Genomic DNA, 24,050 nt, shown 5'->3' with positions numbered 1-24,050 from the left:
GCTTGCTATGAAAATGACTTTTATCCACTTAAGAACTCATGTTCTCATATTCAGTGTGCTGGCCTTTCTTCCTAGGGGTCCCAGTCTCCATCCATCCTCAATCCCCCAACCCCAGCCAATGAGCGAACAGTGGCCTGGGTCTCTAACATGCCTCATCTGTCGGCTGACATTGAAAGTTCGCGGATTGACCGTGAAGAGTTCAAACTGAAAGAGTACTCAAAGAGCATGGATGAGTCACGCATGGACAGGGTAGGTATCATTTTTAAGTTTCAAAACTGCCCTTTAAAGGAAAAACCTTTTATTAATGCTTATTAAAATGCAAGAACACTGAGTCATGTCTGTCATTGCCGCAGATGACACTCAGATCTGGTCTTAACACAGAAGTCCAGAGGTCTCAGATAGTGTGGGAAACAACAGCCGTCAGCCAAAAGTTTATAAATCTTTTGCAGTGTTTGGTATATTCACTATGCCTCAGCCGCCCTAATTTTCAGTATTTGGAGGCTGTTTTCTTCTTTACAGTTTCTATGAATAAACCACATAAAAACTAACTCCACCTGCCACTGGAGCCACTAATCCCACTGAGAAATCAAGGCTTGGAAAAACTAGCCCAGTGTGAACAACTCTGATTTTGTATTCTCTCTCTATCTCTGCCTCAGGTACGGGAGTACGAGGAGGAGATCAACTCCCTGAAGGAGCGCCTGATGATGTCCCACAAAAAGCTGGAGGAGTACGAGCGGAGGCTCCTCACGCAGGAGCAGCAGACCAACAAGATCCTCCTACAGTACCAGAATCGGCTCGAGGACAGTGAGCGGAGGCTACGGCAACAGCAACTGGAGAAAGACTCCCAAATTAAAGGAATAATTAGCAGGTAAATGGAGGCTGTTGTTGGGATGGAGGGCAAAAGACATCTTAAACATGTGGTTTTTTTATAGGGAGGCCATGGGTGGGCCACATTGACTTTATTTTTCTTTATTATGATGCCTTTGTTGCCTAGTCTTCTTCTAAAATATGTGACATATTCTCTCAGATTAAGATCGCTCGCACTCATTAAAATGAATTATCATACTTCTGAAGAGCAAGTGGAAGCAGAAGTTTCTGGTTGACACAGCACAGCTTTAGCATATTGGATTCTATTTAACAAGATTCAAACAGGAAGTTGAATCAGTTCTTTCCAAAAAAAAAAAAAACATACAGTATATTGCATATTGGAATAAGACTCCATTTACAAGAGTTTGTTATAAAGAATATTGCAGTGTAGGAGGTTGGTTTTAGTTTCATTAAGTACTTTAGCCCTGGGAGCAAGGCAGGGAGTTGTATATTGAAAGCCAAAGCTGCAGATATGTAATGAGAAACTATAATATGGAAGATAGAGATCTATATCTTCTTTGATAAGCAAGTTCCCTTGGCTGATCGTTCTTTTCAACCGAGTTAAACTGGACAAAGGAGTCTCTGATTGTCCTTTAAGCTCTTGTTGTAGCAAATCTACGTCATAACTTCACAACATGATTTACTTGTTATTCAAGAGCAATGTATTTGGATGACTGTGGAGAGCTCCAGCTGAGTCCTGATTTATTGAGTGCTTGTGTGAAGTTGTAATGGTGCAGTTTTTGAGTGCAGTCTTTAGTTTTTATTGATCGGCCACAAAATTAAGTAGTTGATGGGAAAAGAGTGGAATATTGATTGTGTCTCAGTTGTATTCAGGCACGAAAACCAAACGTTTGCTGTGTTGTAAGGATTTCTTGAGGATTTTAAGTTTGACTGCCCATTAGCAATGCTTCCCAAATTTAGTTGTTTTTTTTTTTGGAAAGAGTTCAGTAGTTAAAAGACTCTGTAAGGAAAAGAGTACAATATTTTCTCGTTCACATCTTATAATAGTCTGTGGTCTGCAAGTGAAGAGTGGATATCTGTGACAGAGAATATTGCCACTTCTAATCCACTCCAGGAAAGAAGACGTGGAATGAAGACAGAGACAGTCCTGCTCGTCTTTTATGGGAAAACATCTTTAACGCCCTAACCTTGTATATAAAACCATCATTAAACACTTCCCCATGTCCTTGTGCTGTTGCACTTATCATCAGCCACTTTTATGAACGAAAACAGCTCTTTCTTTTAACTGGATCTCTGGGTCATTTTAGATGACTCCACTCAGTTTAATTTTCAGTTGACTCTCCCACGAGATTGCACTGTAAAAGCACAAGCGGATTGAAAATTTGATAACATCAGAAAAATGTCTGCACTTTTTAAAGCAACACAACACAAAGCATTGTTTTGGACCTTCAGGCACAGGACTACGGAAGACCATGGTTTAATATTAGCTCTTCCATTTTAAATCAAGGTAAACCATGATCACTGACGGACTGCTGATGTATATTTCTACATAGTGAACATGGAGACCGATACTTCTCTCCTTTCTAACATACATACAATGCTGTGATGTAATAAGAAGAGAGGAGAATGTCACAGCAAAACTTCAATCAATCTGTGAATGATGAAGACTCGAGCATAAAGGCATAGAGGAAATATGTCACGTAACAGAGAAACTTTATCAGAGCAGTTAACCATTGATTATTACTCCCTTGGAGTATGAGCTTAAAGTGAGTCCAGCAAATCTGCTTCACACATAAAGCATCTTGTGCGGGAAACTGATATTTCCAAGGCTTGCACTTGTACCTTGTGTGACTTTTATCATTTGACCACAAAAGGATGAATAAAGTAGCAGATCTGGATGCTTCCAAGTCGATTTTACTCACAATTCACTGAGCCAGACCATATCATCGAATGCATTGCAAGACTTGTGCATCGTCTGGACAGATTTGAATATGAATGCACATAAGAGCGATGCAGTGCAGAGATTGTGGATGCGAGGAAATGTGGTCTCGGGCCATCATATTGGAATTGATTGGACTCCAAAATCTTAATGAAATGACAAGTGTAACGATAGCCTTATGTTTTTTTCATCTTAAATTGACTTTTATTTTAAATTTTCACATTGAAATCCATTATTTGGATGCAAATGCAAGCTCAGGTTCTGCAAAAAGAAGCGATCTTGAATTCGTGGCTCCTGTGTAGGCTTGAAAAAATCTCTTTATCTGCAGAACTAAAACACTTAGCAGTGTGTTTCAAGTTTCAGAGATTTTCTTTCAGAGAAGCCTTAATATTCTGTGCATTAAATTTACTTTAAGCTCAGAGGAAATCTATTATCTGTCATTAGACCAGATACACTTTTTGTTCTCTACAATCTAATTTAAACCAAAGCCAAATATTGAGTTTTAGGTCATGCTAGTTTAAATCCACTGAAAACACTGAGTCCACTTTACCTGTAGCACTTTTATCTATATTTTTCTCCCTTTGGGTACTGATCTCATTAGTTGGCTACAGGCTATCCTATTTTTTGTCAAATTATTTTAATGCATTTTGGTAAATTATAAATATGAATGAAACTATTTATCTTCCCCAAGCTGTTTGCTGTGATCTAAGCAACAGACTTACGTTGAAGAGATGCAGTGAGTTTGCAGTAGGGGAAAAAAATCACTGGTCTTAATTGTACCTGTCATAGTAATAATCTATTTTTAACTATAATCCATAGCATATTAAAGTCTGTGATGCAAGAGCCATAACAATAATAATATATAAAATATATATGAATTCTATTGAGAGTGAGATTCTAACTATTTTAACCTTGCAATAGCTAACTTTTTAGTAGGAGAAGCGCAATAATAGATACAATATGTCTACATGTGCTGTTTGTGCAAGTGCACATTCAGGATCCTGATGAGGTACACTGTATGCATTTTGTGTACATAAGGAAACAGTAACTTCCTGCCAAAATCTTTTACCAGGTGCCATCCGCAGTATCTAAACAAAGAAAATAAAGACCTGGAATACTGTAAAGTGCAAAATATCGCAGAGACAACATGACAACAATGTTCTGAAGTGTGTTCTTAAGTTCTCTACTTGTTTTTGGCTTATCTGTATGGTGTTTGTGAATTTATCTGCATTTTAAATGAAAGACTGCAATGGATATTATTTATTTATTAAAGCAAAAAAGATTATCTTACTATAACTGTGTGATTTTGCTGTATATGCTTGGTATGACTTTGACCTGCAGTCCGTCATTGGTGGTGTCCAGTGACATGGTGATCAGAATAGTTGTTTAAGAAAGCTAGACAGTTCTGTCATTTAACTTATGCAGTAACAGTATGATTTAAATATTATTATTAAAAGGGCAACCATATAATTATTTTCTTTTTCCCTCTCCAGAGATATAGATAATATTCTGGTGTCAGTATATCTGCCTCTCTTTTGTAGCAAGAATATATTGATAGGCTGTACAGATTGTACTACGGCAAAACTTATGTTTAAATCTTGCAAATGAATTCATAGTGGTGATGAGTTTTGGCTTGATGTGTGTGTGATTGGCATGGCTTGTAGCAACAGCCAAGGGTTTATATTCAATTAATACAGACCTGTGTCAAATAGTTGCAAATAATTCTTAGTTTGTTTCAACCAGATGGGTGGGGGTCGCCTGCGTCGACACCGATCAGACGTTGAAAGGTAAGTTTTCAGTCAAAGACATGTACTATGTTGGCAAGAAAAAAAGAAAGTATTTGCAGCTGCTGTTTGATCCAGGTCTGTTGTTTCTTTCTGTTGGATTTACATTAACTTCACATCCAATTTGACGCCTTTGTCTCTTGCCTTTTTTCTCCGTAGCAAAATATTCAGACATTGTGACCTCATGTTGGTAGATACACACATTGTTTTGACTACATGTACGACTTGACCTCAAAAGCACACTACTTGAAGTACAACTGGATATAATAAGTTTACCCTTTTTTTTTTTTTGGTAACATATCACCCACATGAATCATTGTCTGCCTTTTGAAGTCATGTCAAAATCCTAATGCTGTATACCCATGTTACATTCCATTGTTTTTTGGGACAGTGCTAATATTTCTGTCTGTGCTTATGATTGATTCTTTTCTTTTCCTATTCTCTTCTTTTGTAAAATAACTCTCAACACTGTAAATTATTTATGGAATAAAACATCCAAACACTTATGTTTGAAACTTCACCTGTGGATTTTCGTTCTTTATTGTCAAATATGTGCCTCTCTGTGTTCTGAATAAAATGCTGTGAATGTGCTGAAAAATAGCCTTGAGTGACAGAATGTGACCTGATTGGTGGGAAATTTATTCTGCTTTGAAAAATGGTGGCAATTAAATGTTCCTGTCCAATATTTGATTGGCTTGCTGGCTCAATGAACACACGAGTGACAATCTTTCTGGTCATCTTACCGAGACAAACTCACATAAAGTTTAAAAGTTGCTCCTTTGTGCACTATTGTAAAGACATAATATTCAATGAGGCTTATCTTTTGTCAACAAGTTGCAAAGATGTTTATTCTGCTGCGGTAAAATGTCAACTGAAAACCTTGTAAAACAGATGGAAAGTCATGAAAAGCAATGCCAGGAAATCTATCATGTGAAGAGGTCTTTTTTTATTCACACTAACTTCTATTTGGCATTTATCACCACCATTACAATACCCACAGTTTAGCCAGTTGGCTGTGTAAATGCAAGATAACTCTGTGTGAGAAATATCCTTGAATGACCCTATCAGGAGTAAATCCCTGGCACTTGGATAATCATGAGAGCTGGGAAACCTGCACTGTCCGCTGGCTCATGAAAACTGCAGCAGTAAGCTCGCTCATATCTGCGAATGGAGTCTTTGAAATCATTGGTCAAAGGATTTTCCACCAGTGCCTTGGTTTAGTCCATGTTACATAAAATGGGCAATTCCCTGGGGATGATCGGGATCTGTTACTGAACCGTTCGCTTCAGATAACCGAGAGTAATTGTCCACAGTTGGCCGTGATTGCACTCTGAAAACACCTTAAATTGGGGAAAAAATGCTTTGATGAATCCCATTGGATGGAGAAGAAAAAAGGCTCCACCAGTGAAAACTGGCAGAGCTTCATAAACCATGGCTTGGGTTTCTGCTGCTCAACATTTGCATAGCCTTAAAAGATTGAGCTTCCCATCAGATTTGGGATTCAGATTTGAGATACAGGTAACCAGCATCTCATCACTGAGAGTTGTTGAGCCAGATGTTGGAGATGCATCTGCTCAACGTCTTGTTAAGTATCATCTTGATTTCATAACACTCCCTCTCTTTCTGTCATCCCCTTCCCCTCTCTTTCTCTCTCTCTCTGCTTCCAAGACTCATGGCTGTGGAGGATGAGTTAAGGGGAGGAGCCATGATTGAGCCAAAAACCAGGATTTTCGCTGATCAGGTCTGTGAGACAGTTTCTTCTCTCGTCGAGTCTGTGCAGTGGCCCGTGCTATCTTCTCTCCCCCCTCTGCCTCTCTTATTTCCTTGCTACTGTTATGATTTTGTCCGCTGTGTGTATGTGGTCCCTCTAACCGTCTTGCCCTGTCCCTGACCTGTCCCTGTGTTTGGGTTTGACTGCCATCTGTGTGCCAACATACCTGGGAGCTTTGGAGATCAAAGAGTGTTGTTGTTTGCATTTCTCAGCTTAAGCTATCCAGATGTCTGACTAGCTAAGTTTGTGAGCATATCCGGGCCTGTGATGTAGTTCTGTAGTTGTTTTCTGTCAAATGTTTCTGCCGAGCATGTGGGGTTAAAATTCCTTATCCCTCTCCCACAGATGATGTAGAACCAGACTTAAGCTCAGGTTATTGAACACCTGAGCCCTAAATCTAACTTTACTGTATGCTGTGTGGTGGTGGTGGTGTGGTGGTGGTGGTGGTGCTATGTCTTCAGGAGCTTCTTTTTCTCAGTGCTCTTCATTTCATGCTCTCAAACTGCCCCTTTTCTTATCCTGTGAAATTGAACTAGCCCACATTTAATTGGACTTATGCTGTACACACACACACACACACAGGCACGCACACACACACACACACACACACACACACACACACACACACACACACACACACACACACATATATATCCTCGAGTCACTCCTCCATCAGAATGATGTCCTCGGATAGTGTAAGTCACACTGAATCTAAAAATATGTGTATCATGTTTGTGTTTCCAAATTTTCCAAATTTATGACCCCTAGGAGTGTAGTCCAAACATGAAAGTTTAGCTGCTGCTACTGCTACATGATACATTGCATTTTCAGCAGCTGCTAATTCAAATCTAAAAATATTCTGAATGTTGAATGTAACATACAGCAAATCACCCTTACGGATGGCATGTGTGGGGTTTTCTCATAAATCCGTTGCTGTGAGTTAATTTAACACTTCTAATGCTAATCCTAGCTTTCAAAAAGCCTATTCCTCTGTCAGAGAGTTCAAACAGTAACCACACTTCAAATGTTCCTTCTTGTATTTGGTGGCAATTTTTCTCAATTAATTGCATGAAAAATCAAAGAAAAAGCCTCACGGTAGATTTCTAGTTACCCGTCAAAAGCAGCAGGGAGGGGAAAACATGCTCAAACATGCCAAGAGGGAAGAGCTGACAGAAGCTTGAGAGCATCACATGGATGTTCATTATTACAACTAATGTGACAATGATATATTTTAAGGAAACCCCACAAGGCTGTACTTTCAGAAAAAAATGTATTTATATATTATATATTTGTAGTATAAATAATATAAACACAAGGCTTCAGTATTACAGAAACTAGTTGTCTGGCTTCTGTGTAGGTTACCTATGTATCCTGGGAACTAATTATTTTCATTATCAATTAATCTTTTAGTAATTTTTTGGTCTGAACAGAAAAAAAAAAAACACTGAAAAACGTCTGGCCATGGTTACCTACAGTTTTATCTGACCAAACTTCCCAAAACCGAGATATCTTCAGTTTACTACGATGCAAGACAAAGAAAATCAGTAAATTTTCAAACTTGAGAACCTTAAATTAATCAAAAATTTGAAACTTCTGAATTTTTGCTTTTAAAAAATGACCGAAATAATTAATCAATTTTCAAAATAGTTGCCGATTAATTTGACCTTGATCCACTAATTGATTAATCGGCAAATCGTAGCAGCTCCAGCGTGTGTTTTCTAGTTGGTTACCAGACGGATAAAGTTTGTACTTTGCAGTGTAGGATGATAAAGTAAGTGCCATAAAAGTGTAGGCACAGTGCAATTTTAGCTAATGCAGATTATAACGAAATAAACAAATAAAACCAAGAGAAACTGGAGTGTGTTACACCTTTTTCCTGGGGCTGATGGTTCTGGCGCTCAGTATTATTATTCTGTTTTAAAGAGATGTTATTCTGGCTCTCAAAAATAATGTTTGGGATAATGCTGTAGGACGACATTGCAATACTGTTACATTACAGTACATTGCAATTTTGTGACGACCCGATGAATTCTATTATATAGGTCTTATTTCCTGTTGCTAGGACTGTTGGTTGTCATGTTTCCCAAACCACTGGTAGGTGAATTCAGTTCTACCTACTATTGAAACAGAGCATCAATACACTGTCCAAGTGATCACATGGAAGCCAAGATCAGTAGCTCTCATTCAGGTTGATGGACAGCTGTAAATGTTTAGAGATTTAAATTCATACATGTGTATTCACAAAAAAAAAGTTTGCAGACTTATCAGGTTGTATCCGTGTTGTTTTCATATTCAAAATTCAAACGATGCTGCAAACATCAGTGTTTAATTACTATGTAGTAAAAAAGTAAATTTGTCTTTTATTGAATCACATTATTTTATTCCCCTGCTATACAGGCGCTATACTAAAGATTTGCTTTCAGGCTTCCCTTCACACTGTTAAGCTTTTTCCTTTATTTCTTTTTACTTTTGTTTTGGAAGCTAACTGATACCTCACTTTATTACTGTTTATTAATGTTTTATTAATACATATTATTAATGCTTTGTATTTAGGCTCCATCTTCTGCGAATTCATGATTTAAGGTGATGGATGAGGCTGAATCGACCTGCATGCCTTTACACTTGGCAGTGCATCTATGATTGAATTGAATTGAATTATTACATTGAATTCTCTGGTACCTAACTCTATACTTCTTCCATGAACAAGTAAAATATTCAATTGGAGGGGAAGACATGTTCAATAATCTTTGTGTGTGTGAAAAAAAAGAGAAATGTCCAGTTTTAAGAACCCAAAAAATAGATTGTTTACTGGGCTTGTAAGTCTGTGAAGAACTATCAAGAAAAGGGTTAAAGGGTTATACCAGTCTACCAATGACAATTTAAGCTTCAATACTGCCCTTGACAAAAATGTTGATTGGATTACCACAGATCAAGCAGCAACCTGTGCTGGAGATGATGTGAAAGCCGCAGGGCACATCCAGTGTTGTGTTTGAAGGAGGACTGTACATCTCTTAAATTTCTAGAGTCTTTAATGACAACAGAACAAACTATAGAATAAATAAATGAAATCATAAGCCTAATCACCAGAGGGTTTTATCAAATTAAATGCCCCCTGTGCTTCCAGCTTTAAAATTATTTTTCTTTTACTTTAGATATCTGTACCATATTCGTAACATATTTAATATATTCAAGTATCAAATGCTTCCATTTAAAGGCATCCTCATACCAAAGTAGCTGAAAAAATGATAAGAAAGACAGACGGACAAATCTATCAGGTATTATTTTCAGGACATCAAAAATGTCATAGATGTCAAAATGTGACACCAAAGGTTGACTAAAAGCTGATCTGAGTGGAGGAATCTTTAGGGTCAAATGTAAAATACAAACCACTGAGAGATACGGTGGGTGGATGCAATAAGGTAAACACCCGTACAACACTAGAACATGCACTCAGTAGAACGCAGACCTCCGCCAAGGCCAGTGTCAAACAACACACACCAGACTTTCAGCTGAAAGTACAGCTGAGGCTGATGGGTATATCATTAGTTTTCAGGTATTTCATCTTTAACTAAAGTTTTGGTCAAATTAAAAATTTGACCTGATGATGGAGCTAGAAAAAAATGTTAAGGGATCATTAAGTTATTTCCAGACATGAATGTCTGCACCATATTTCATGGTTCAGTCAATAGCTGTCAAGATATTTCAGCCAAAACCACAAATGTCTGCTTTTTGGTGGCACTAAAGTGAAAGTCAGGAGATCACCAAAGTCAGTAGGATTCATCCTCTTGGGACCATGAATGGTTTTACAACATTCCATGACAATCTATCCAATAGTTTTTGAGATGACTCAGACAAACGTTAAGCAATTGAAAACTTCACAAAGTATGTATTCGATTGTACAGGTGTTTGTGTTACTGCAATAAAATGTGGTAAAAACAGATACACGGGAACAAATTCAATGAGATTAGGAAAATACCTTTATGCTGAAATGCTCTTTTAATCTACATGCAGCTCATTGTGCTTGAAGCGAAATTAGTTGTTGCTTTGAGTGAGCATTTATGCGGGGCTCTTTTTTTGTCAGGAATTACTGGTTAGTTTTGTATTTTAGCCTCAGGCTCTTGTTTGATCACCGCTGCACCTAAGACAAGCAGACAGTTCAGTCCGGTGTGATGATACTCATCTCTAATGGGTGATGCTGGTACACACACAGCAGCTGAGAGGGGGGAAGGTAAATGAATAGGGAGTGAGAGGAGAGAGGCATGATGCCATTGTTTCCTGGGGCCACTGCCACTAACTTCCAAGACAACTCTGCACACTTAATTAGGCCTCACATAATAACACAGGTGCAGGATGCCGTATCCCTTCCCACAGCAGTATCCTGATACCTACAAAGTAAACACCCACTGCAAAAAGTCGTTGACTTCCATCAAGATATTTTGAGATTAAAGAACTGCTATTAAGGACACGCGTACATTAGTATCTACTGTATAAGTAAATACATTTCTGCCAAAGCTGCAAAATAATGTAACCGGGTATCTGCTATCTATTTTTTCCATCTTATTAATATCGATGAGCATAGGCTAAATGACAGAAACACCTCCCTGTATTATGCAATACAGTTCAACTGCATCACAAACTACATCCTACGAAATCACCAGTTGAATCAACTTCTCTCTGAAACAGTTTCAACAAAAAGTGAACATTATAACCTTTGTAAAAAGGGAGGATTTATTGCAGGACTGTTGTATTAGACCGCATTAGTTTCAGCTAGGTGTACCTAATAAACTGCCAACTGTGTGTATATTACTAGAAATTATCGTTATATATAGCTGGGAATGTACTTAATACATGTACTTAATAAATAATTGTAGCCTGCTTTGTCGCTACTGGTTTTCCATCATCCTGCGACTGGTATGACCATGAAAAAGGTATTAAATTGCATTTTAAGGTTTTTAAAAGTTAACTTGAGTTAGCTTAAATTCAATTTGGTGCGCACTGCAGAAACCTTGTTTAAAAATTTGGTATCAAAATGGTCTTGGAAAACAGTTAGAAAATATAATAAAAATCCAATAAATTACATCAAATTATGACAGTGACAAGTAAAGTATGTCTAAAGGGTTTTAATATATTTAATTTGATGCAATAAGTTTGACGAATAATTTAACAAATTCCGTTATTATGTTATAAATGATTATCGAAGAGCCCTATTTAAGCAATCAGTGTCAGTTTATTTATTTTATTTTATTTTATTAACAATGACATTTTAGTACACTCTTTAGAGTATCTGGCAGTTACTGCACATTAATGGTTGTAAAACCTGAAACGCTTTTTCATCAGTTTTTAAAGTGTTTTAAAGTGTTAAATTGATCGTTTGTAGACGATCATTTCAAAATTCAGTACAATCTTAAGTAAAGGATTTTACTTAAGATTTTGCTGAATTTTGTGAACTTGCAGATCAAGTGAGGTGTATTTAATGAGGAAAAGGCTTCCTGAGCTTGTAGTTGCATTAATAACATCAATTTTTAATTCATATAAGTTTTAATCATATTCTTTTATCTGTACGCATTGTCGCAACTTCTTGGATGTCTGTCAGTTTTGAGTGTATGTGAACTGGGGTGTGTGTATTCTTTGATGTTTCTTCGTGTCTTTTTGGATATAGTGTGTTGATGTAAATATGATTCTGGGTTTTTCCAAATGGGTATATATTTATAGAGTAGATGATTGCATGTTTGATATAAGCATGTCCTTTACATTGTCTTTTTACCTTTCAGAAGCAGGAAACATGAGAGATTCAGCTTTCCAAGTCTATTGGATAAATTAATCAGCTGCTTTCAGATGCAGATGTCACTTGGAGTGCATGAATTAAGGCCTTTTTCTTTCTTGTCCTATAAGCATGACTTCTGTTAATGATACACAGCATGGCACGCTGCTTTAACGCTTTCAGGCTGTTGAGTTGTCCTATAATGTTGTGCGTGTATGGTTTTCATTATGTACATGTATGTAAATGTGCGTTAGTAAGCATTTTTATGTATATGTATGTCCTTGTTTTCTGTTCACCTTTTGTTGTGCATTTATGTATGTTCTGTTGTTGGGTGGCTGTTGTTTTCCTCGACCTTCACCGCCCTTCTGAATCCTACCCACTGCACACGAGCCTTCCCTCCTTCTTTTGCTGTCAGCCTCTTCCTCTTGCCTCCTGCTTTCAACCCTCTTCTGCTCTCCTCTCCTCTCCTCTCCTCTCCTCTCCTCTCCTCTCATCTCCTCCTATGTTGATGAGATACGGTGATTTCTCTTAGGGGAGGCGTCAGTCCATCCTAGTGCAGCCCCGTCTCGCACCTGTCCCACCCCGAGTACCCAGGTAATAAGCAAACCGGCAAACTCTCACTCTCCATCCATAACCTGCTGCCTCTTTTCCACTTCTACTGTTCTCTATGTACGTCCCTTGTCCATATGCAGCACCCTGTGAACTCACTGCAAGCCAACACACTGACAGGCCCACTTTATTTTTTCATTAGAAAGAAGAAAGAAAGAGGTCTTTCACAGAATGTTTGAGGTTACTCATGGTTCTGGGTGGCATACCTCTGTGTCAAAAGAGTGGCAACAAAACATTTCAGTGATTTAAAGCTGCACTAAGTAGGGATTTCCTAATGAGTAATTTCTCTGTCATTTAAACTGTCATTTAAATTTAGACTAGTCAACTAATCTAAAAGTAAGAAAACACTCAGACAACGGGGTTGTCTGACTGTGCGGCTAACATTAGCAGTGCTAGCACCAGCAGCTTTCATTTCTTGGAGGTTAATGCTCACATGCCTTGAGCTGAAGGTGGTGAGGCATTGATCCGGTCGAGTGGTTATATGCCAGTTTATTCCGACACAGCCTACACACAACCCTAGTTTCATTTTCTAGATCAAAATACTGCCAAACTGCGCCGAGATGTCATCTGTATCACTTTCCACTTTGCTGGTTTACAACAACCGGGCATTGAAGGGGGGGCTGCTGTAGTTTAACTAACTGGCATTTGTGGTGCCGATGAGCGAGAGTAGCCAAGTTTAATCATTGACTAATCGCACACATCCCTAGCACTAAGCAACTAGGCAGCAAGAGGTGTTCATCCGAAATATGTCTGAACTGTAGTACCCATAAATCATGTAATGCAATATCTGTAAAGTGTACACAGCACCACCTGTCATAAAAGTTTGGATTGAACATTTGTTCCAAACAGAGGGCATTATCACTTGGCAACAAATAAATAAATAAATCCTTTTCTTTTTTTTAATTTAATATATTCAAGACAAACTGAGGTGAATCAAGACTCTGTCTCAGCTTGAACTAGCTAGGGTGTTATCCCTTTATCAGACAGTGGCTGGCTAACTTCTAAAAGGCTAGCTAGCTAAGTTAGCTAAATTCATAGCATAGTTACGGCTACAGTGAAGACCCACTAAAGGTGGTGTCATGAGGAGAACTGGGAGAATTTCAGAAATAAAAGTCCCATTAATTTTCCCACAGACAATTACGTGACTGACAGTAAGACCGTGGGTTGGCATGAAAGTCTCCCAGTTCAGTCATCGCAAAAGATTAACAACTGTGTCAGAAAATACATGAATCTTTGATTAAAAACTCAAATGTAGAAGACTGTGTACATAAAGACGTTAGGGGGAAAGTTAACTGATTCTGCAAAAAACACCCAATCACCGAGCATTAAATGAAGTTATGTGCGTCACTAATAGTGAGCAGAAGTTAAGGTTACACTGTCGAGAAAACTGCAGCTTGAATCAGTTTACTTATGGACTGGGTCCATTTTTGATGAATTAAACAAATATAGTGACATGTTTTGTTCGCAGTTTTAGTGACAAACCATTCTGAATTCGCCACAGCATTCGTGTCTCCATGGCGACCCTTCCACCATGCCAAATGACCATGAAATGGTTGAAAAGTTGAAAAGTTGAAATTATTAAAACTGTTGGACACAAGATAAGATCGGACCATTAAAATTATCTGGGAGAATCCTGTGTTTCTAGGTTAGGTATCATTGAGTATATAGTTTAAAGAAAAGTTGGAAATAGAAATACAGAACAGAAAACTTTGCAACTCGGTAAGTTTTCTACGAGACGACTACATTGGGTTCATAGTTAGTCCGGCTTCTTTAGGAAAAATTTGCAAGTTAGCCAACTTAGCTGACATCGGTAGTAGCTGCTGGTTCGCACTACTCCCATCATAAGCCTGCTATTTCCTCATGTTTTTAGTATTAGTATCTCACAATAAACAGGCCTTTAACTAAACATTTGTTGTGATAACATGAGGCAAAGTAGGTGAAAATGGACAGAAATTTGATTGTGCCCAAGGTGTTATCTAACTTAGCTAGCTGACAAAATTTGCTTACAGCTAGTTAGCAAGCAAAGCCTGGCTGTCAATATTTGCCTGTTTCTGCTTATACTGTATGATAAACTCATTCTTAAAAAAAAAAAAAAGATCTAATAAACATGTTTAATTTGTGTAATAAATTTTCTATTCATACTAAAGTTAGTAGGGATGGAATGTTTTTCTCTCTTGCAGCCCCACTGATTTAGGCTGAAAATATGTTTGCATTTTTACAGACTGTTTTATAATGCACTTTAAAGTCTCTTCCCCTCTGAGAATAGACAAAAATGTGTAATTTATTCACAGTGCTGTGATCGGCATTGTGTGAAGTAAGCTTCCTTCTCCTCCACCACACAAAACAAAACGACATTTTCTTTGTTTTGTCAGGCAGGAAGAGGTGGTAACCTGCTACGGTTTTACTGTCACCCTTACAACACAAAAGCGTGTCTTCTTGTATCCACTGGTAACTGGAAATATTCTATGACAGACCTCAAATAGGGAGTTTATTTGAATTATTTGAGAAGAACTACGTTGCTTTTTGACTTTATGTTGACAAATGAGCATATTACATGCCTTGGCAGAAATATACAGAAGTACTACAGTAGTTAAGAGCTTCTAATGTCTTTTCAAAATCTTTGTGTGTGACTGTTGCAGCCCTCTACAGATGAAAGTACCATCGCTTGTTCGTACACATAATCCAGTCATAACCAGCAAACCACAGACATACAGTATATGCCAACATTATTATTCGCAAATGAATTTCAAGTCATATACGGAGACCTTCCTGTAACTCTTTGCATTGGGTAGATCGGTGAAATGCAGAGAATTACAAATGAATATATGGATAACATTTATTCTTAAGCTTCACTATTTTCAGGTGTTGGCATTTGCAAATATCGTACTCAAAAAAGTCAGGTTTTACTCAATAAATAAATAGATGCAAGAATTTCTTTTTTAAACAAGTTTGAATGCAAAATTGTTATTTTCTGCCAAGCAACTAAGCAAAAAATCCAGATTAAAAGAGAATACACACGAACACATTTTATGGTTCCGCAGACTTCAGTCTGGATTTGTTAGCAAGAAATGAGACGTTAAATGTTCCATTTTGGGCCTCTTTCCTATTTGAAAACAAGCCCAAACTTTTATTTTTTAAGACATTACCCTTCTTGGTGATAAATCTGTCTGAAAGTCGCTGGAATATTGTGTGAATTCTCTCTTATTGTAGATTTTTTTTTTTCCTCCAGTACACCATATTTCTTGCTGCTGTGTTTTCCTACACACGTGAACATACTTTTGCATTCAGTTCTTCGTCCCTCCCAGCACACCCTCAGATAAACAACGGAAATTATGGGAAATCTCCGTATCTGACCCAGTCCTTCCCTGAAGAACACTGATTAATGTGCACATGTTTTTTGTGTGTTTTCTTTGTCTTCAAGTGAGTCTATGTCTCTGATATTTATCTGTTTGTGTATGTGTTTGGCACCTGGGCACATTATTTGGTTGAATGGTGGCATAGGCCAGTTCTTACTGTGCGACTGATGATGTGTGACGTGCATACCATGTTGGTTTTTTTTTTTGTTTTTGCGTCAGAGTTTGGAGCTCTTCACCTGGCAAGCTAGTCATCTTAAGTCTTACAGGGTTTTGTTTTTTTTACTGTTTTTTTTACACTCTTAAATATATATACTGATTAAACTAACACTTACAGCAGGTTTTTATTTCAATTGTGGAGACGAGACAGATTTCACAGGTTGCTGTAGATATCAAAACTGATTGGAGATTGGAGGAGATGGGTAAGAAACTGTGTGTACAATACTCTATCTGCATCATTTACTACACACCTAACATTTCAGTGCTCCACCAAGTGTTCCGTGTTCCTGTCTCCAGTACCGCAGTTTTCATTAGCATAAAAAACATTTTCATACCAAGCTGTAATTGAATGCACCAAGTGATCAAACACTACAGCCCAGAGAGAGTGAAGCAAGTTTGGTAAGTTAAAAAAGGATGTCAGTAAACATTTTGCAATGTCTTTGTTCAGCTGCTTGACTTCTGAGTTTAATAGACATGTGTATTGGTCTACACATGGATATTAAACAGCACTGGTGGTTGTGTTTGAGAGTAATAAAACAAGTGTTTGTGGAATCATGTTACTGGCATCCTGTAACTGTCTGTACCATAGTAGATAGCTGTTCATAGCACCAGTTAGCAACTGAAAATGTTTTCATTCATTTTGGTTCTGATTGAGAAGAGAAAAGACCTGCCAATTCACATCAAATTTTGGGGTAACTTTTTTTTTTTCTTCTTTTCACTTTTCTTTAAGTGAAGTGGAAACACCTTCCACTCACAATGGACACACCCATCAGATACAGTTTATCCAGTGATAATTTGCTTTTGATTCATTTTCTCTACTGGATGCAGACCAAACTATCTCTCCTCTTTCCTGTCTTTCCCCTCTACAGCACTTCATTTCATTCATGTTACGGTGTCTCATACTTCATATATGTAAGCATTAAAGTAGTATTCAATGGCATACATATTTTCCAATGTTTGATAAATAACAAATTACTGCACATACTTCCAGTATCTTTTAGATGGCTCTGCACTCGCTTTACATTTTCAGTGAAACAGAGTCTCTGTAATTATGTCTAGACATCACACAGCAAATGTGCCAGATAAGATGAATCGAGTGCAATTATTTTAAGAGGTTTCTGGTGGTAAAAATGTGAATTCAGCTTTCAGAATGCTTTCTATTGGATGCTTGGATGCATTAAATAAGCACCATTATGAATAGAGTCCTCATAGTTGTCTATTGGCACAATAACCCAATTGTTTTCTCTTCCCACTGCTCCTACATGGACGTCAAGACTGGGAGTGAAGGCTTGCAAACAGACCTTGATATACTGTATACTAATAATGAAACTAGTATTTGCATTGCTGTTATTCTGCGCCAATGTAGGTAAGAAAAGATGGCAAAACCAAACTTTGATTAAATCACTAATAAAAAGCTCCAACCCAGGATGTACACCCATGCAGCAGCTCATTGCTACATGATCAACGGGTTTGGGTTAGACTTTTTCATTGGTGAATTTGACAGAGGTTTGGATTTCATGCCAGGCTATAGGATGCCCCTTTATCTTGCTTTTCGAATTTGGTGCTGAGCTCTATGTGGCTTGAATTTGTTTGCATGTTTTTAGTCACAAGATGATGCTACAGTATGTGCTGTTAAGATGTTGTTAAAGCCATAAATTTAGAGTTCTTAAGATATTTTCAGCTACTCAAGCACGCACATTTACATAGAAAGTTAGTCCTTAATGAACATGATTTGTACCCATTGGCATAGAATGACTCACTTGACTTCCTGACTTTTCCTGACATCTATCACTTGACAAACACCCCTTGCTTCTCATCCCAAGAGTATCAGGACCTTTTGACCTCAAGAATTTTAATTCCTCCTTCATCCCTTCTTTCCCTGTGTCCCCTTTCCTGTGCTGCCATTTTTATCGGTGTGTGTCATACATCAACTTCGTAACTCATTTGGCTTTCTCTCCTCTCTCTGTCTGTCTTTCTTTCTGCGTGGTTCTTCCCATCCCTTGTCACTTGTCTTTTATTATCAAATTCTTCCTTACTTTTCTTCTTCCATCGCTTTTACATGTTCTCATTCCAACCGGTTCTTTCTATTTTTTAATGTTGATACTTTCCAATTCAATTCAATCACATCCTTTTCTGGTAATTTTCCTCCCTGTCCTCATCTCCTCATCTTTATCTCACTATTCTTACCTCACCTCCTCAACATGTGATTTTTTGCCCTCCCCATGTCACGTTATCTGCCTTGATTGGACATCTCCTTTAAAACTCACATCCCTCTCATCGTTCATTGAATGGCTTCTCTTCTACGACCATCTCTCCCTGCTCCCACTCCTCTTTCCCCTCCCCTCTCTCTCTATCTCGCTAGGAGGACCAGCTTTCCTCCCTGGGTTCTGCAGACCCCGGTGTGAAAACTGAAGGTGGAGGGGGAGGTGGAGGAGGAGGACAAGGAGGAGGAGGAGGAGGAGGAGGAGCAGTAACCAACAACCAAGGCCTCAGAGTCTCTTCCTCAGGCATTTCCTCTGACAGCTCGCCCCATAATGGAGTCCTCCCTCATACCATAGACCCTCCCTCTCTACCCACTCATCATCAACATCCTAGTCAGAATGGAGAGCTCCGTGGCAACCAAACATCCTCCCCCATGACAACGTCACAGGCAACTGGAACCACAGCAACAGCAACTACAGGCATAGCAGACGAAGGGGGAGTAGGTCAAACACAACACTGAGCCAAATCAGAGAGAGATGACACAAAGGAAAGGAAAACACTGTCCCCGTCTTTTCCTATTTAGCAAGACAATGCTTTGAAAAGAAATCGCCATTGATATCCTTATTCCCCAGGCAAGAGAGAGAAGAAAAGTGTTTGGGAGAAAAGTAGTAATGATACAGCTACTGTACAGTGCATAACACATGAACACACAACATAAAGGGCTCTTCAATGGACACTTGTTCTCTTGATGCTCACATGGAGCTTCAGTTTGTATCAGTCTTGCAGGACAAGATAATGATACCTTATCAGATACTGTTTGAATCAGTCAAACAAAGCATTTGACGAACATACAAAGCCAGTGTGTGAACATCTGCTCTGTGCAATCATTGCCTGTCTGTGGCTCCATGAGAAATAAATACATGTGAGGAACAAGCACTATAGAATGTCTTGCACCCCAAAGACTTCATAGTAGCCATCAGCAAAGAAGTGCTATAAGCTACCTTATAGTAACTCTTGACTCCCATGGATGTAGGTGCATTAATAATGCCTATCCTGAACACGCCAGGCTGCAAATGTGTTAGGTAGAGATGTGGCGATGTAGTCTGGCTTTCTTAGTGCCTTTGAGTGTTTTACAACAGGGTTTTCCAATAGAGATACCAGGTGGAGATCCATGTTAGCTTTGCTAGTAAGAGAAATGATCTGTGGGCTGAAAACAGAGATTCAAAGACACAAGATCAAGCTTCGTAGAGGTTTGAGTGACCGAAGACGTTTTTGGGAACTTTTTTTTTTTTTTCAATCTAAGGGACTTCTTGTTTTTGGACTGAGCTTGTGCAATTTTTCTCTTCTCAATCTCAGAACCGATATGTGATAAACTGGTGCTAAACAGAAACAAATGGTGCCATTTTCCTAGTCAGATGTCTGTGTCTGCCATAGCACTGCCTCTTTCATGATTCACTCACCGTCTTTTCACTATCTATCTCTCCTGCAGTTTGTCCTTGACAGGACTTTTGTTTCCCCAATATGTTTTGTATCTGTCTCTGTCTCTGTTCTTTGTGCATCCTGTTGTGTTCTTATGTCTTAATGGGGATGTCGGGGTTTCCATGTCTGTGTTTTAGAAGGGCCCTCCTCCAATCTCTGGTTATATTTACAGTTAATAAAAGCAGCTCTCCAACTCAAATTGATGGATCAGCTATCGAACATATTTCACGGGTTTTTTCAGATTTGTGGAGAACAAGCTCTTAAGTGCTATTTTCAGTTCACACAGCGCACTTTTAATTTTAAGATTCAATGAAGATACTTTGAATAAAATGGATGAATGGAGTTTATTCCAAGTTTTCAAGTTTTATTGGCTCTCAGTTAAGAGGTGTAAGTCAATTGTGTTCAGATTCAGAAGATGAGTAGTACCATTACTAGTACTTAAGTTTTCTCTTACAACTTTCACCAAAACTAATGTTATAAATGCATACAAATGCTGATGATAGATTAGTAATTGTCCCCTTTTGTTTTCAGTTTGGGGCATGTACTTAATTTTACCATATTATGTTACAGTAAATATTGCCAGGATCATTTTGTTAAAGACAATTTGAATCATTTAGGTTTGCCAAGCTTGCCATTAAGTGCCTGGGATAAATACACTGAGCATCCTTTGGCCAGTAGACTAGCTAGTTATCGAACAAATGCACCTTAATAAGCCTTGCTTAAGACACTGAGAATATATCATATCCCTGAGGCTTAAAAATTTGAACAGTTTCATTCTTTTTTGTGTATGTTTCATAATTTGAGTTTAATTTAAAAATAAAAAGAGTTGCATCTATTCCTGAAAATGTCTGACAATAGCATTAAACCAAATTTACAGTACATTTAGAGTAAAACATTTAATTTACGGTAAATTTTAGAAATATGATTTGATGTCTTTTTGAAATTAACTCTTCAGTTTCTCATGTGTCAAATGCCAAAAACACAAGTCTTCGAAATGTTTGTAACGTGTATCCATAATCCTTCATTTTGTCTATGAACTGTCTGTTGTAAGGTTTGTCTGGATGTGAATCTGTTTTTTGTCTCTGTAGCCTCACACACTGGTGTCGCTCTGCAACAACTGAGCTTGTTTAAATGAGAATGTTGAACCAAGAGGAGTTGAAGAGTTTCACTTCAGTTTTGTGTCAGCCATTTTTCTCTTTAGAGAGAGCAAATTACTTACTTTGCAGAGTCAAAGGTCAAAATGGCCAATGCTAGTACTTCACAGGCCAGTGCTAGAACATTAGTTTAGATTAGATTCATATTTACAGTGAATGTTTTAACTGTTGAACCACCAAATGTTTTACACAGGAAAAGATTGTCTTCTATTTAGACAGCTTGTAGGGCTACTTTTTTCTTGCGAAATTCCTTGTGTGTGATGAATGTTGGATTTAAGCGGGCTAGGTTTAAACATCAGTGTCTTTTCAGAGATGTGAGATAATCCGTGATTGAGAAATTAACATTGCTGTGAAAATACCTCAGTGACTCAGGTAAACAAGCAGTTGCCTCAGAGCTGAACACAAAAACTATAGAAAAGAGATGAGTCCAGCTTTGGAAAGACTGCCACCATGCAGATACTCGGCCAATAGCTATGCTTCAATAGCACCTGATCAAGCACCCTCCCCCGTTTCTTCTCTCTCTCTGTTTCCCTTTTTTCTCCCCTTAGCCACTCTCAAAGCTTCATGGAGGACAATGTGGAACCTAATTGGCTGATGCACCATCGGCAGTCCACAGGGTGGCATGGCCAAATGTCCAGAGCCCTCTCACGTGACGCGATTGGCTGACAAAGGGAGAACTTGGGGCATTGGTCCCATTCTCTTTGCTCAAAGGATGGTGCAGAGCCCCAGCGGACCATGTAAGGAATTGCTGGGGTTATTTGTTTTGTTTTTTTTTACTTTACCTGGGCCCTCTCTCTCTGATTTGATCAAATGGATTTTTTCAAAGTGTGTTTGACGCCTCGTGATTGGATCTACATTTTACTTTTAAAAGGTAGGCTGGACATATATTGGCATTTGGTACCCTGCCAAGCATGCAAAGAACAGCTATGCAGTCTGATCAGTCAGCGGAACGGAGGGATGTTAAGGCCAAGGAAGGCGTGATGCTCAAAATGAGAGAGAGAGGAGATGTGTTGTGGGGTAAGATGTATTTCAAAGGTGCTTGATTTCTCTTAAAAGTTCAGTCAAAGCGGATTTATTTTCAAAGCATTTATTTTCCTCTCTCTTTCTCTCGTAGTCTTTTCAAATTACCCTTTGATTCCTCTTCATCTATTCACTCTTTATCTATCTAGGATACTCAAAACATTATTTAACCACTTCCTTCTTACTCCTTTTTAAACACACTTGATCTTTTTCTCAATTCATAGTTTTAGTTCTTCCGTTTGAATCTCTTTCAGACTTTGATTTTAAAGAAAACTAAATATGCACAGCCTAATACAACAAGTGAAACTGCTTCAGAACAAAACTCTTGCTTCAATGAAGACTCTGAAAAACCGGACAGAATGTTATTATTTATATTTCTATGATACTGATTATTCTTACAATAGTATTGAAAAAAAACTCTTCATCAGAAATCTTCCGGAGCATATATTTATTTCTTGATATAGATAGATGCCTCTATCTAATGGAAGTTCATAAATAATCCATTTTATATGAACCAAGTTTTCTTACTAAGACAATCTTGTGGAGAGAATTGTTGCCCTAAAGGACTGTGACGAAAGGGACAAACTTGTGTTTTACCTACTCCCCATACAACAGTTTGCACGTTGCTGTGACCTGTGCCCTCCTTCCTCTTGGTTATAATCATTCGAAAAGAACAAAAAAGAAAAAGTGGATGGATGCTTCCTGTCCAACAATCGCAACGGAGCTCTCCATTTACGGACAATGTGAAAGCCGTTGAATAAGGACATTCTTACAGCTATTTTGTGTTCCACTTCGACTACCTGTCTGTAGAGTTTTAAATGAGCAGCGGATGCACTCTCGGTTTCAGTGTGGCCACATTTCTGCAGTCAAATTGCTGCAAAGCTCCCCATTTATTTCTAGAGATGGGCTCCACTGACACCAATCTGAGTTGAAATCCCTGCCATTCCCAGTTATGACTGAAAAAAAGGGACAGAGAGAGATATGTTAGAGGTCCTGCTAAAACGAGTGAATGTGTTTGTATATAAGTGTGTGTACTGGCTAAATCTTTGTGTATATACTGGATAAATGTGTATATATGGTATGTCCATGTGTATATACAGTTTGTTTGTATATGCAGAGTGTACAGTTATTTTTTCCTCTAATGTTTCTCTCTCTTTCTATGAATAGGTCTTCTCGAGTTACCAATACTGAGGCATGGAAAGGTTTTTAAATGTACTGACAGCTATCAGAGGCACTTTCTGTGCAGACTTAGAATATCAGCGCGGTCTGTCACTTACAGTTGCATTCTTAAAGCTCTCATACAAGAAGTAACTTACATAATCTTAAGCTTGCACTCATTTTCTGACCAACTTAAAAGTTTTTCTAAGTAGATTTGGGTGACCAAGCAATGTTTGTAAATATATAGACTTAAGACAATTGGTTTTTTTTTTCCAGAAACCTCCATCTGCATTTCTTTGAAAACTCTCAACCTGTTTTGAGTTATTGCGTATCTGACTTTCACTTTTGGTTCCTATGGTATATGTTTGCAACGGTTGTCGTTCAGAGTTATATATTTATTCCGACAACCTTTATATATTTCTTGAAATTTTGTTCCCCAAATTCTGCCTCTCATGGAGCCTTCTAGCCTTTTGTTAAGATGCGGTTAGACTTGCAAATCCTTCCATGAAAGTACAGTATACTGTCATTACTTAACATTGCTTGTTTTTGTATAGGTCCTTACTAAATAAGTGTGCCTCCCCCTCTTATACTCTTACTAACCTTAGATCCATTAACTGCGCTGGTCACTCATCTTCATACCCCTTGACAAGCCATAGCCCCCCCTTCCCCCAAAACTCCTCTATTGTTGTTTTGACAGGACAGACATTTGGGGATTTTGTGTATATTAATGGAAGAGTGGTGAAGAGTGTATTGCAGTTGTATATGGATTTGTT

At 38.2% G+C, this 24,050-nt stretch overlaps 1 protein-coding gene across 1 annotated transcript in view; it reads left to right on the top strand.

The window, feature by feature from the left end:
• The window catches only part of syngap1b (synaptic Ras GTPase activating protein 1b), a 96,412-nt gene extending 77,426 nt beyond the window's left edge, over positions 1 to 18,986 (top strand). Inside the window, exons 17-20 of the mRNA XM_040118012.1 lie at positions 76 to 249; positions 657 to 868; positions 6,220 to 6,292; positions 18,627 to 18,986. Of these exons, the coding sequence (XP_039973946.1) occupies positions 76 to 249; positions 657 to 868; positions 6,220 to 6,292; positions 18,627 to 18,986 (819 nt within the window). The remainder of the gene's footprint in view (positions 1 to 75; positions 250 to 656; positions 869 to 6,219; positions 6,293 to 18,626) is intronic.
• The last annotated feature ends 5,064 nt before the right edge of the window (positions 18,987 to 24,050 follow it).

This window comes from Xiphias gladius, chromosome 22 (genome assembly GCF_016859285.1).
Source record: "Xiphias gladius isolate SHS-SW01 ecotype Sanya breed wild chromosome 22, ASM1685928v1, whole genome shotgun sequence".
In the NCBI taxonomy this organism is placed as follows: domain Eukaryota; kingdom Metazoa; phylum Chordata; class Actinopteri; order Istiophoriformes; family Xiphiidae; genus Xiphias; species Xiphias gladius.
Note: the sequence above shows the minus strand (reverse complement) of the source record. Positions and strands in the feature narration are given on the sequence as shown.